Genomic DNA, 13,953 nt, shown 5'->3' with positions numbered 1-13,953 from the left:
CGTCACAAATGCAATTTTTAGCTCATCTACGACTCCTTCGGGGGACTGTGTTGTATCGACGTCCCGAACAATGCCCTTCACACAAGCGAGGTGCGGCGGATCGAAGTAGGGAGCCTACATGCGCCGCGCCTTCGAAGGCGCGGCGCATGTAGGCGCCCTAGAAGGCATCCTCGAAGGCGCGGCGCATGTAGGCTCCCTAGATCGAAGGCGGGAACCGTGCAGCGCTGCAGGTGCGCGACACGGTCTGTCTTTGGATCGGCACAACAGGACTGCCCTGCCATATTGCCTTACTTCCGAGATGGCCATATAATGCTGGCTCACTAGTTTCAGCTGTTCTTGAAGGAGCTTTGAATTTTTTTTCTCCGACCACCCCGTCGCCTCCGGGAACAAGTGCTACCGGAATGCCTTCCACGCCATGCCGCTTGAATGCTTCTAAGGGTAAGCTGGCGGACCAAAACATCACGCTGGTCCTCGCGGAATCTAGGGCCATAGCCCTAATATCCCCTGCCGCTACAGGTTTGCAACAAAATTTTCCCAATATTTAATAACTTTAGCCCCGGCCAATACGCATTTTCACAATACCAATGCGCAGTAGCAGACTACGACGCAGTAAGGAATCGCAGCAAAACGCCGAGCCGGTGCGCAGCTGTCATTCTGCCGAGAAGAGGCGTTTTTCTTGAGCAAAAAGGGTGAGGTAATGGCATAGCGGTCAGCCTCCCAAGACCAGAAGGCCGGGGGCCTGTGCTGAATCCCGGGCTCGTTGCACCAGGGCTTGTTATCGCTGAGACTTTATTTTTTTCGAATTCCCGGGCTGTTCTTAGGTGGGCGCTGCCGTTCTTTTTGTGGCCGGAGACGTGCCAAGGGCGGGCGTCCGGGTTTGACGTCGTGGGATGTAAAATATTCTGGTATCATGTGCGGATTCTCGCATCACTGCTTGTCCGCTGCTATGTGGCGATGCGGTCAGAAAAGCGTGAGAGGCCTGAAAGGACATGTGCTACGAGTACATGTTGTGTGTGACTGTGGAGACAAACACTGCGGGGAACAAGGCGCGAAAAACCCAAGCTCGAAGTAGCCCAGCGTGACGCATATCGACTACCGCAATGCATATCCGCATTCACACAGGAAAATCGCGCTGTTTTTATCACATCCGTGGGGGCGTCCATATTGAAGGGCGTTTTTTTTTCTTCCCTATTTTTTGGCGCAGCTGTGGCGCAATTAGACTGCCTAAAGCGGGCGATTTGGCGGAGCTAGTGGCGTAGTTAGAAATATATTTCAGGGGATATATACCCCACCGGAAAAAATAAAAATAATAAAAAGGAAGAAAACCTGCGCCGGGCGCCCGAACAACATGTCCTTTTTATGTATGCATAAATTTCAGGGGGTGTTCTGACAACGAACCCCCCCCCCCCCACCCCAATCGCTACGCCCCTGGGCGTAGCTTTTTTTCGGCGCAGGGAAATTGGCGCAGAACTGCAGAACTGAAAGATGACGTAGAACAGTAATACCACCTGTTGCGAACACTTCGCAATTTTTAAATTACTTATTCCTGCAACTAGAGGGGTAGTGTCTAATGTAAAGATGTACCGGTACCTACCGCCAGGTGCCGCAGGGGAGTGGCCAGAAGATAGCAGCCGTCTCCAAAACACGCAGCTTTTGGCGGCATTTTAATTGGGCTCGCTTTAAAAACAAAGCGACCAAAAAAAAAAGCCAATAAACCGTTCGCTTTTTTTTTTGCACTAGATTTTCGAAAAGGCTTTGTTTCCTCTGTGCCCTGGAAAGTCTGCGCGTTCGTGTTATGAACGATGGTGCTCTCGTCTGCAAAGTACCAAGACCTCGGGCAGTTTGTTTCGTTTGTAGAAACCACAAAAAGGAGGTTTTGACTCAGTGTCGGCGCAGATTACCTGAAATGTAGTGGGAGGTAGAAGGATTTTCCTTGAGGTGCAGTTTGTCGCAATTGGCGCAGCAATCACATCCCAGTAGGCTCTCAAGGGCACTGATCACTGGCGTACGCAGGGGGTGAAACGGACAAGGCCACACACTTTATCAACAAATAATCACTACTGATAATTATTAATGCGTGGCATTCTTTGTTGAGTACCCCTACAGCCAAAACAGTGTAACGCCCTGCATGCCCACAAAAATGCAGATAGATATCCCATGAGTTCCACCTGTAATCGCCACATATAGAATTACGAAAACTGAATTACGAAAACTGCCGAACCGTGTAGCTCTGCATTTCTCCAATAAATCAGATTTCGTAAAAGTTCCAAATGTAATCGTCATAATGACGTAATTGAGATAATTGCTAGGACAAACTTTTGAAAAACTTGATCGATTGTAGGGTTTAACGCGCCAACGCCACGCAGGCGATGAGGCACGCCGTAGTGGAGGGCTCCGGATTAATTTTGACTACTTGGGGATTTTTAAAGTGAGCCAAAATCTCGTACACACCGGAGTTTTTGCTTTTCGCCTCCATCAGAAAAAGCGGCCGCCGCGGTCGGGAATCGACCCCGCGTCCTCGTGCTCAGCAGCACAGCGCCTTAGCCATTGAGCCACCGCGGCGGGCAAAATTTTGAAAAACTAAAAAATAGGAAAACATATAAAATAACTACGATAATTGCCGAACCACGTAACGCACTGCATTTCCACAATAATGCAGATTTCGCGAATGTTCCACTTCTAATCGTTATAGCAGCGATAATGGAGATAATTGGTCGGACAGGATTTAGAAAAACCAAAAATTTTGACTAAAATCTCACACTCAAGGCAAGCGACATAAGAATGCTACGCATTAGAAGGTAATTCTCTGAATTTCCGCAGAATTTTTCTGTCGCAAGCTACGCACCGGCACTAACCAGTTGCTATGTGTACTCTCGCCATCACGATCAACCATTTTGCAATAGCACCGCAGAAAAAAAAATTAACAAAACAATCGTAAAGTATTATCATCCAGATGTTTTCATTTGAATCAATTTTACTTTGGCTTTTTATCTTGTTTTGTTGTCTTTTAACTTTTTCAGCCTTTCGTATTATCTTTTGCCTTTTTTTGGGACCCCCCCGAGAGGCAACCCCCAGAACGCTACTGGAACTGACAGCCCCTCCTTCTCCTCGCGACAATGTGAAGACGGGAGACTAGGAACTTCCGAGAAGTCGTGTCCACGATCAACCGTAGAGTGAACACCGCTCTGCAGAAGCATCGCCTTCATGTCAAGCCCTTGCGGGACCATCGGGGAAAAGAAAAGAACAAGGATACAACAGTTAACGTTAAAATACGCTGCTTACAAGTTTGATGCTTTTATTTAAAATGACAAACCGAGATGGAAGCCATAGAACGGGAGCGGTCAAAAGAAGACAAAGTCCGGCAGAGTTCTTTACGGCAAACCATGCACGCCGCGACCATGCTAACTGCGCTTGAGAGCCGCGTAACAGTCTGATCTAACGCCGGTTCACACAGCGGTGAATTTGCGGGTATTTTCAAGTCGCAGATAAAACAGGAAGTTACGTCGGACTTAGTTCTATGTCCTCAACTTGTATACCGGTTCAAGATGAAGTTAACACAGTAGCGGACGCCATTCCCCATCGCGATCGTCCACATCTAAAAAGAACACCCGTCTTTCCGCAGCTACAACAAAGAAGCAGGCCTTCTCTCGAAGGAGTCATGCAAGGGCCGCGGTAAGCTATAGGTCCCCTCGCAAAAGCTGAGAGCTGCGAAAAATTCGCGAATGGTCCGTCGCGGGGTGGTCGTAGAGTTCCTTGGTGGCCCCGGAGTGCGCGTTTACGACTCTGGACAGGCGACCACGAACGGCTGGTGGGGCACTCTGCGGCCGGCCTCGTGACAACGGTTCACCCAGCGGGGACGCAGCAACACCAGGGACTCGTTCTCGCACAGCGCCTGCGAACGGAGAACCAATCGTCAAGCCCCACCAACGGGCGCGTACGCAGGGAAAAATTTAACCACCAGCTAGTGGGAGACAGCACAAGGGGAAAGAGGAAATGTACACTTGGGCCTTTTTCCAGCTTAACGGCGAAAGCGAAGCCCTCTTCTCGAAGGCCAGTGAGCGGAGCGATGCGGCCGAATCGATAGCGCTCCCTTCCCGCCGCTCCTCCTCTTTCTTCGGCCGCTTTGTTTGTTATTAGACAGTTTTAGTTGAGCGTAAACAGAGAGTTGCGCGCGCACGTAGGGGAAGCACAGCGCGCGCAGCGAAGTTCTCGCGAAGAACCAGTTTTAGTTAGCAGAACACCTACTTCCACACAGTGCTCTCTCTTACTTTTAATGAGCGCTCCGGATATAGAGATGACCATGTCAGGCAGTGACTCACGTACCAGCTGTTAAACGAGCTGGACATACACGGCTGCAATGGAATGAAACGTAACGAAGGTTAAAAAAATGCCCGCCAATCCATACTGTGAAGCTGGTTGGAAAGCGAAGCTGTAAAAGACACCCACAACGATTACCCAAACGTCGTCACTTGGATTCACACACGTGGCTCTACAAAGTGTGAAACCAGATGCAAGTAGTGAACTTAACTACACCCTTTATTACTGCATAGAGATATTTGCTAAGGTTCAATCATTGCACGATTAATGAACGGTGGTTGGTTGTACGTTGAGTTGTATTGGTGGAGCGCATGAGTGGAAACTTTTTTTTAAAATTAAAGGAAGCTCAAACCTGGTGTTTGACGATCTCACTTCTCCTCCGTCTCTGCCACTGATCTCCACTTAGTTGCTGGATGGCGCTTCGCCGCTGTCGCGGCCGGGCGCGCGCACGGCCACCGGAAGTTCAACGGCTCGTCCCGGAAGTCGGGCGTCTGCTATGCTTTTCAACCGCTGATAAGCGTCCCGATTGGCGGATTTTGGCATTTTGTTCTCACTTTATTGCATTTTGGCTATACACATTGCGTTCAGATCGCAACATATGCTATACCGAAATATGCGACGTTAATATGAAGCAGAATTTAATTGCAAAGGAAACGAAAATGTCACTTGGGTCTTGGTTTGAGAGACGACGCAGCTCTAACGGGATTTATGCTAGAAATTTATGCTAGGGATTTATGCTAGAAAGAAAACAACGTGGGCACGGCGACAGGCTGTAGCCGAGTTCGTGCGCCCGTTCTGTCAAAACAGTTGTCAGTAAAGTGGTCAGAGCCTGCTGCCTGGGGATGGAGAGCTAGTTACACGGGCACAGTTAACCACGGTTAAGCAAACCGCGGTTAGACAAAACCGCAGTTTGCTGCGTTACACGACAGACGAAACTGCGGTTACGTCGCTAACCATGGTTAGCGCAAACTGAGCTTGGCACCTCAGTTCGGTCACGCTAACCGCACTTTCTGCAGCCGCAGTGCTCAAAATCGCACAATTCAGTTCGGACGCAAGTGGCGGCGCATCAGCGGAGGCGAAAAAAAAAAAAAAATCACCTGGCGCTCGGAAGAGACAAAGGTTCTCAAATAGCGGGCGCCCAAAAGCTGTCCCCAAGACGCGCTTACGTTTTTTGCATCGCTCTCGCAATCAGGGCGACTGCCCGTCAGCAGCGGCTCGTTTCCCGATCCGCCCGATCAACTACGACCTTAACTACGACAAACGCCGTGCTAAATTTGTAAATTCCGCGCGTCGTCCGCCAGAAATGGATATAGCAGGCAATCTTGAAGCGTTTTCAGCACACGGTAACGATCGGCGCGCGCGTCGGCCGTGCCTGTAAACACGCCGGCGCGCCTGCCCGCACGGCACTGCTTGCGGCCCGAACCGTCCCAGACCACGGCAGCAACAGCTTATCGCATCGCCGCTCTTCGAAATCAATCTGATCGCGGAAAAGAACTTCCGCATTCGAGAAAATGGATGTTAGTGCGGTGAAAAATTGTGCTATGGATTGTAATTCGCAGTTGTAGAGATAGCAGTGGTCAAATATCTACCGCGATGCTAAGATGAAAGTTCCCAACACCGAACAGACCTAAGCAAACCAAGCCGGTTGCGAGCTGTTGGGGATGCCCCTCTTCTCGCCGCGCACGAGTGCGTTGCGTTTGTGTCACAAGCGAATGCTTTAACGATATTTCTTTTTGTCTACACTGCTTCTCTTTTTTTTATCGTGAAGTTGAAAGTGTGGTAATTTATTTTTGTTGCGCTGATAATCAAGTGACTGCGGTGCAACATCCAAAACCGCAGTTGGCGATAACCGCGGTTAAAGTTTAGTAACCACGGTTAAACTTAACTGCGGTTACTTTCGCCGTGTAACTAGGGTATAAGTTTGCCACCCAACGCCGGTATAAATCCGGCTTAGAGCGAGGGAGTCTGCGTAACAAATTAAGAGCCCCTGCTTAAAAACGACACTGATATGACATTTGCGTTTCGCTGCGTATCACGCACGTCGTTCAGAATATTGTAATACTTCCAAGTAGAACGTCTTCCCAGACGACTTCTCTGGTCTGCTTGTGCAGTTTACAGCGCAACAAGCAGGCATTTTTGACGGAATGCGTGCGAAACCAGCCCATGCGTAGCATCGCTATGCTGGAACGGCCTGACTTCCGGGACGAGCGCTCGAACTTCCGGCGGCCGTGCGCCGGAGAGCTCGAAGCGCCATCCAGCAACTCTGGTGGAGATCAGTGGTCTCTGCCGCCGCAAACGGAGGCGACGAGATCGGCGGCAGAGACGGAGAAGTGAGATGCGATGCGTTGGTGTGAGCTTCCTTTCTCCTAGCGCATGCGCAAGGCGCGCACATGGCCGCTACACGTGCCGTGGGCGGAGAGCAGGCGCGAGAGGTCGCGTGACGCCATCACGTGGCATTCAGCGAGAATACAAGGGGTAAACCCGCAGATGTGCTCAGTGAGGGCACCGTCTGTCTCCCCCGTCTCCGCGTGGGCTCGTAGCTCAATCGGTAAGACAACGGGCTCTCGCTCCGTTTCTCTATTCGTTCCAGGTTCGATTCTTGGCAGCGCCAGTAACTTCTTTTATCTGTTCGCGGGAGTTTTCTGTTGACACCAACAGAACAGAAATAGAAACAGAACAGTTGGTTGACAGAACCATTGGGGGGTAGGGGTAAAAATCTTCGCCTTAAAAATTACGAGGGCACCTAAGCGAACCTTATGATTGTCATTCTCCCTTTGCGTCAGTTCTCAGAGCACGGGCAAAGTTTTCTTGTGAAGTTTCGGTCAAAACACTACTACAGCTACCACTACTACAGCTACAACTTTCTACAGCTATTCATCAAGGTAGACCGAAGTCTGCCCCCGGACACGACGGCATACAATGGACCCACCTCCGCAACCTTCCAGAACCAGCACGATATAAACTCTTGGAACAAATCAATGATTCCTGGGAAACCGGGCAGGTACCTCCACATCTCAAGCTATCCCTCATCTATCCCATACCGAAACCTAACAAAAAACAGACCTCTCCTAACGATTTTTCCCATCTTCGGCCATCCTCCCTCACACCTGTCCTATGCAAACTCATCGAACGACTCATTAACAATCGAATAGTGCACTACCTCGAGTATGTCAAACCATACCTCCACCCAGCGCAAACTGGTTTCCGCCCGAATCTCGGCACTACCGACAGCCTATGGCTGCTGCGACGCGTCATTAATCGCTCAAGCTGTTCGAGACTCCCGGACTATGTACTCGCACTGGACCTCCGAAAGGCCTTTGACTGTGTCAGTCAGAGAGCCATCCTCGATGAACTTGCTAAGGCCTTTCCTAGCCAACGAGCACAGACATGGGTCCGAAACTTCCTAGAAGCCCGCCCCATCAAGCTTCAAGGAACGTTTCCAGGTTGGACCCCTCGTACCTTCTACCTCGACAGAGGAGTTCCTCAAGGCTCGATCCTCAGTCCCACACTCTTTAATCTAGCCATGACCAGGATCGCCCGGAACCTTCAAAGAGACACTAGTGCGAGGTTTACTATTTATGCGGACGATATCACAATATGGACCGAGTCAAGGGACTACCCGAATGAACGAACTATGATTACGGCCCTGCAAAATGCAGTAGAAAGCATTGAATCTACCCTACCGGATCTCGGGCTTTCCTTAGCCCCTAATAAAACCGAATTTCTGTCAGTTTTTGGCCGCAACCCAGCTCCTGACTTTAGTCCGCCTTGCATCATCGTTGGCACCACACCTGTCACCGCCAAACTCGACCACATTCGCCTACTAGGCATCCCCGTCGGTTACAAAAGTAGCCCGACTATATGGCTGAACCAATTAAAACAAATGGAATTCGACTCAACATGCCATACGAAGACTATCTAATAAGCATGGAGGAGCAAAGCAAAAAGCAGTGCAGACACTTGCCCGCGCTGTTGCAGTGGGTATTCTTACATATGGAGCCCAATCTTACACATTGAATTGTACCCAACGACGCGCTCTTAATGTCCTTCACAATGCGACTCTTCGTACAATCACTGGCTTACCACGCCATACCAAAATCTCTAACCTCCAATCTGCGGCTGCCCTTCCACCAATTGAAAAAATTATTCAAGAGAAAACCGACCAATACAACTTCAAACGGAAACTTACCCATCAAGGTGCCATACTCACGGCCTGGGATAAGCAAGATCACATCCCCTTACCTGATTTCCCGATACCTATTCCTCCGTGGCAGCGACCTCTCCTGACCGAACCAACAACAACTCACCCCATCACCCGCGCAACGGCCATTCCTAGACAAAAACGTTGTCAGAGGCTATTCAGCGCAAAACAACCCGACGAAATCGACATTTATACTGATGCCAGCCTGACACCACCAAATGTTGGAACTGCCTGGGTTTCCCCAGATGACTGAACCATTATAGGAACCCGACACTCCAAAATTCCTGTAACACCCACGGAAGCGGAACTACTCGCCATTACCCATGCTCTTGACTACCTGATGTACGACCACCATCAACCTATACCAAAAAAGATCCGAATATTAACCGATTGCTACGAAGCATTTCAAGAACTTCGACGACCATTTTCAACGTACGCTTCCGTAAACCAAATTATTCGGCAAACAATGACCCTACAACTGCATGGCATTCAAGTCCGCATAGACTGGACTCCTGGCCATGATTTGGCGGCACCGGGGAATCAGGCAGCCCACGAAGCTGCGCAGGAGGCTTGCTCTTTCCTATCCTCCGCTGACCTCGCTGTCGCCCAGCCTTCAGACCTTCCTGAATGCTTGGACACGACCGAAAATATCAGCGTACCCCCCGCCATTCGCATACACCGGTACAAACACGAAAAGAAACTCCGACTCAAGCAACTTACACCGAAGGATCACGTTTCCAACAGACCTTCCCTTACAAGAACCCAAGAAATATTTATTAACAAATTCTATACAGATGCATCATTTTCCCCGGAAACAATTCGCAAATGGTACTACCCCCACATCAACCCAAAATGTCCATACTGTCAGCAAGCCGTCACAGCTGATTTGCACCACCTGGTCTGGATATGCCCCAAATTCTCTCGATACCGGAATTTCACTTCCCCAAACCCAGATCCCTCAACCCGTATCGATCCCCTCACATTAGATGAACACACCCTTAGCCTTATAATACGGTTCGCCACTAAGAGCGGTCTAGCGCGAGTTATATAGCGATGGCCTACACCAGTGAATGGACCATTCAATGCTGAACAATTGTCCTGTGGAAAACTGATGCCGCCTCCCGAAGACCACGAACTCATACGAGCCCCCTTCAACCATAAATCCTCCCCTCCCAACTCCCCCACAGGGCCTCCGGCCTTCCCTTTTTGAATAAAAGATTTAACAACAACAACGAGGTCGAAATGCATGAAGGCACGTGCGCCTAGGAGCGAATAGTCTATTTCCACATCGGCTCCGTGGTTTTCATGACCTAACTGTGAATAATCGCGAGTTATCGCCTACCTGACAAGTGTACGACCTTCCTGGGGTGTTTCGGCACCCGAGGAGGTACGCCTAACGCTTCCAGAGCCACCCGTGACCACGCCATCGACGCTTCAAGCCAAGCCCGAACCGCCGCTTCGCTAAGCCTAAGCGAGGCAGTGGTGGGTTCGCCGTTCCCTGCATGGCGGAGCCACGGGGAGCAGCAGGCGCAGCTGCGGCGCAGAGCAACGACGCATCGCCCGAGCGCACAGTCGTCGCTCAAACTCCGAACACGTCGCGGCAAGTCATCGGAACAGCGGTGCGGATGGTAACCGTTGTTGAAGGGGAACCGATAACAGCTCAAGAGCACGGTGACACTGTGGGATGGCTGCCATGCCATCGCCGAAAGTTCGGCCAAGCCCTGCAGCAGTTCCAGCGTGACGCAACGAGTCCACACCACCTCTCCACCACCGTCAACGACACAGCGACGTCCAACAAGTGGAAGACCCCCCAAGGACAACGACGTCCAGGCCTCCGTACAAGTAAGCGCCCCCTTCCCAGACTACCCAGAGACGATGTCAAGGTCGTCATCCGCCCGCGGGAAGGCATTAATGTAGCTCGTGTAAGTGACGCTACGCTGAGAGACAGCGTACTACAAGCCGCCGGCCTGGAACCGGCCGAAGCAACCGAAGACCTACTCAGAGTTAACCACGAGCAGAACATCCTCGTGGCAAATACTGCACTCTTAGATCGAGCTGAACGTTATGCGCGCATCGAAGAGCTCAAAGTATGGGAAACCTCGTTCTCCGCCACAGTGTATGTCACGACCCCAGAAGACTCCGTAAAAGGCGTGATCCACAATATCCCTGCATACGACTCAGCAGAGGATATAGCTCGCAGCATAGTTTACTCAAGAAACCCCACCGCATTGCATGCGAGACGCATGGGCCGAACAAATTCGGTGATTATCGCCTTTTCCGGCAATAGAGTGCCGTACTTCGTCTACTACAGGGGAGCCGAGTACAGGTGCTACATTCACAAGAAGCATGAGGTTTGCTCAGCCTGCGGCAAGCTGGGTCACCGAACGGATGTGTGTCCTTATCCGGACCGTTCCCACTGCAGTGCCTGCGGACTCGCTAACCCAATGGACGAACATGAATGTGTCACCCAGTGCGCCCTTTGTGGCAAAGACCATCCCACGGGCGACAAACAGTGCGCGCAGCGCTACCGCACTCCATTTATTCTCAAACAGCGTCAGTGGCGAAAAGAACAAGCCGCTCGTCAGTCTTCGCAAGGACGCCGACGGGACCGCTCCGCTTCTTTCCCCAGGCTGCCCGACAACAGTGTACCAGCCCCGCGACGACCTCGCTCTAAATCGAAGAAGCGTGGTCCGAGGCACGGCTCCACTGTACAGCATGATCGGCAGAGCATCAGAAGAACACCGGATGGAATGTCACAGGTGGGCTGGGCAGCGACGGCCTCCCTAAAGGGAAGTTCGCAGGGACACACTCACCAAGACACCTCCCAAACATCAACCGGTGTCGCACACGCCGAATTAGCTAGCACACGCGCCACACTTGATCAAGTCTTGGCTGAAAACAGACAGCTCAAGGCAGAAATAGTACAACTGAAACGTAGCACAGCCACTACATCAACTTCGGCCACGACACCCGCAGTTCAAGTCATACATTCCTCAGAACTGGCCCCTTCCCCACCGAAACGACGAGCCGAGGACAACACGTCCCGTCAACAACCAATAGTACACAACGACCTACAATTACTGGAAAGCAAGCTGGAAAAGAAATTCGACGAGCGATTTGACAAGCTGGCCCACATGGTAACCACTCTGGCCAGAGCACTCGCCAAGTTCAGAGAGACGATTGGCGGGAAGGTGACATCCCTGGAATATAGCCTTACGCGGGTTCCGCACAGCTCCCCAGGTCCCACGCGGCCTCCTCCCTACGCTTGTACGCATGCAGTGAAGGCCGCCACGATTCTGAGCAACGAGATTGAATAAAACACAGCTCGCAATGATAACGACAAGACGTAATAACAGCTACCCCACATGGCAGTGGAACTGTAGGGGGTGCAGATCCAAAAGGGGAGTATTGCACCATTACGTAAATTTCCTGTATCATAATTGACAGCCAACGCCCGATGTAATCGCCCTACAAGAAACAGAAGTTCCGGCCAAACTCTCAGGGTATAAAGCGTATCACTCGACCGCAGCTGACACAGACGCTCCACAGAAGCAGCGGGTAACAACACTGCTGCACAGAAACATCCCCGCCAAACAACTGTATGTCAACAGCCCTGGCACTGAATACGTATTTTTAGAAATTCTTCCTACGTCTGCCCGGCACGTCCAGAGATTGTACATTTTCAATGTGTACAGCGCACCCAAACAGTCGCGCAACCTCACGCAGCTACTACACCAAGCCCTCCACACGTCCCGTGGACACCCGTTGGCCATTTTGGGCGACTTCAATGCTCCACACCCCGCATGGGGCTACACAAGGCCAACTAAAAAAGGGTAGAAATTCTGGGAAGCCATACAACAACTCAATTTGACACTTCTGACGGATCCGGCACACCCAACGAGGCGAGGCAACAGTGTCCAACGAGACACCACCCCTGATCTCACACTCGTATATAATGCTTCAAGCGCTACGTGGACAAACATCTTTAAAGACTTGGGCAGTGACCACTTCATCTTGGAGACTACGCTTACAGCAGGACCGTCTAAACCCACCGGCCGGAAGTACAAGATAGTTAACTGGGACACGTTCCGTAAACTAAGGCGGGTGCAGGACACAGAAGTGGACCCTACCATCGATGACTTGGACACATGGGTGCAAAGTTTACAAAATAACGTTGACCTGTCCACACACGTAGTACCGGAAGAGGCTAGTCTTGAAAATATAGACTCACGACTTCTGCACGTGTGGGAGGCCAAAGACAGTATACAGAAGAGGCTCCGCACGCAGCGGCATAACCGCTCCTTGCGCAGAAGGCTCGCTAGACTCAACAAGGAAATCGAAAAACACGCCGCGTACCTCACCAACCAACAATGGAACACTCTGTGTGATCGGATGGAGGTGCAGATGAATACCCCCAAAACATGGCACACCATCCGCTGCCTATTGAACCCAGAGGGAAGACGCGTTACTCAGCGTAACAACCTACTGAGTATTCTACACGAGCATCAAGGGGATGAAAACGCATTACTGCAAAAGCTGCGGGACCTCTACATTCAGACTGCCCCCTCAGAACCAGCTAGGCCATATGCCGGTAAACCCAACCTCGAGCTGGACAGACCCATCACCAAAGCAGAAGTGTATGAGGCTATCTCTCATCTCAACACGCGATCTGCACCAGGCCCTGACGGTATTACCAATCGTGTAATCACCAACCTTGATGACTCGTCCATACAGGCTCTTACCGCCTACATGAACAAGGTGTGGAACACGGGAAATCTTCCCCCCACGTGGAAAAGCGCCCTGATTAAGCTCATTCCCAAACCTGGAAAGGCTCTAAAGTTAGATAACTTGAGGCCTATTTCACTGACCTCTTGCCTCGGGAAGCTGATGGAGCACGTGGTTTTGACCCGTCTCAACCGCCACATGGAAACGCATCAGCTTTTCCCGCACACCATGGTGGGTTTCCGGTCTTCCCTATCAACGCAAGACGTGATGTTACAACTTCAACATCAAATAATTGACAACCCGGGCGTGTCCCCACTTGATTCTCGAGTCATAATGGGGCTTCACTTGACTAAAGTCTTTGACTGTGTGGCCCACAGTGCCATCCTTCATAATCTCAGTGACTTAAATGTGGGAAACAAAGCGTACAACTACATCGCCGACTTTCTGACCCAAAGGACCGCCCGAATAACGGTACAGGACCTCAAATCTGACCTTATAAGTCTGGGTAGCCGTGGCACCCCACAGGGGTCAGTCTTATCACCATTTCTATTTAATGTGGCCATAATTAAGTTACCTCCCCTACTACAGAGAATTCCTGACATGCATCACAGCCTCTACGCTGATGATATAACAATCTGGACCGCGGGAGGCAGGGACGGAGACATTCAAGAAAGACTACAAGAGGCTGCCACGATTGTTGAAAACTACGT

At 50.9% G+C, this 13,953-nt stretch overlaps 1 protein-coding gene across 1 annotated transcript in view; it reads right to left on the bottom strand.

The window, feature by feature from the left end:
* Positions 1-3,258: 3,258 nt before the first annotated feature.
* The window catches only part of Xrcc1 (DNA repair protein XRCC1), a gene marked incomplete in the record, with an annotated part of 83,154 nt that continues 72,459 nt past the window's right edge, over positions 3,259-13,953 (bottom strand). The window contains 1 exon segment of the mRNA XM_077705922.1: positions 3,259-3,892. Within this exon segment, the coding sequence (XP_077562048.1) occupies positions 3,776-3,892 (117 nt within the window).

Source organism: Haemaphysalis longicornis, unplaced genomic scaffold (genome assembly GCF_048455015.1).
Source record: "Haemaphysalis longicornis isolate Haplotype H1 unplaced genomic scaffold, Haemaphysalis longicornis Haplotype H1 scaffold_4, whole genome shotgun sequence".
NCBI classification, from domain to species: Eukaryota; Metazoa; Arthropoda; class Arachnida; order Ixodida; family Ixodidae; genus Haemaphysalis; species Haemaphysalis longicornis.
This window is presented reverse-complemented; position numbering and strand designations above follow the sequence as displayed.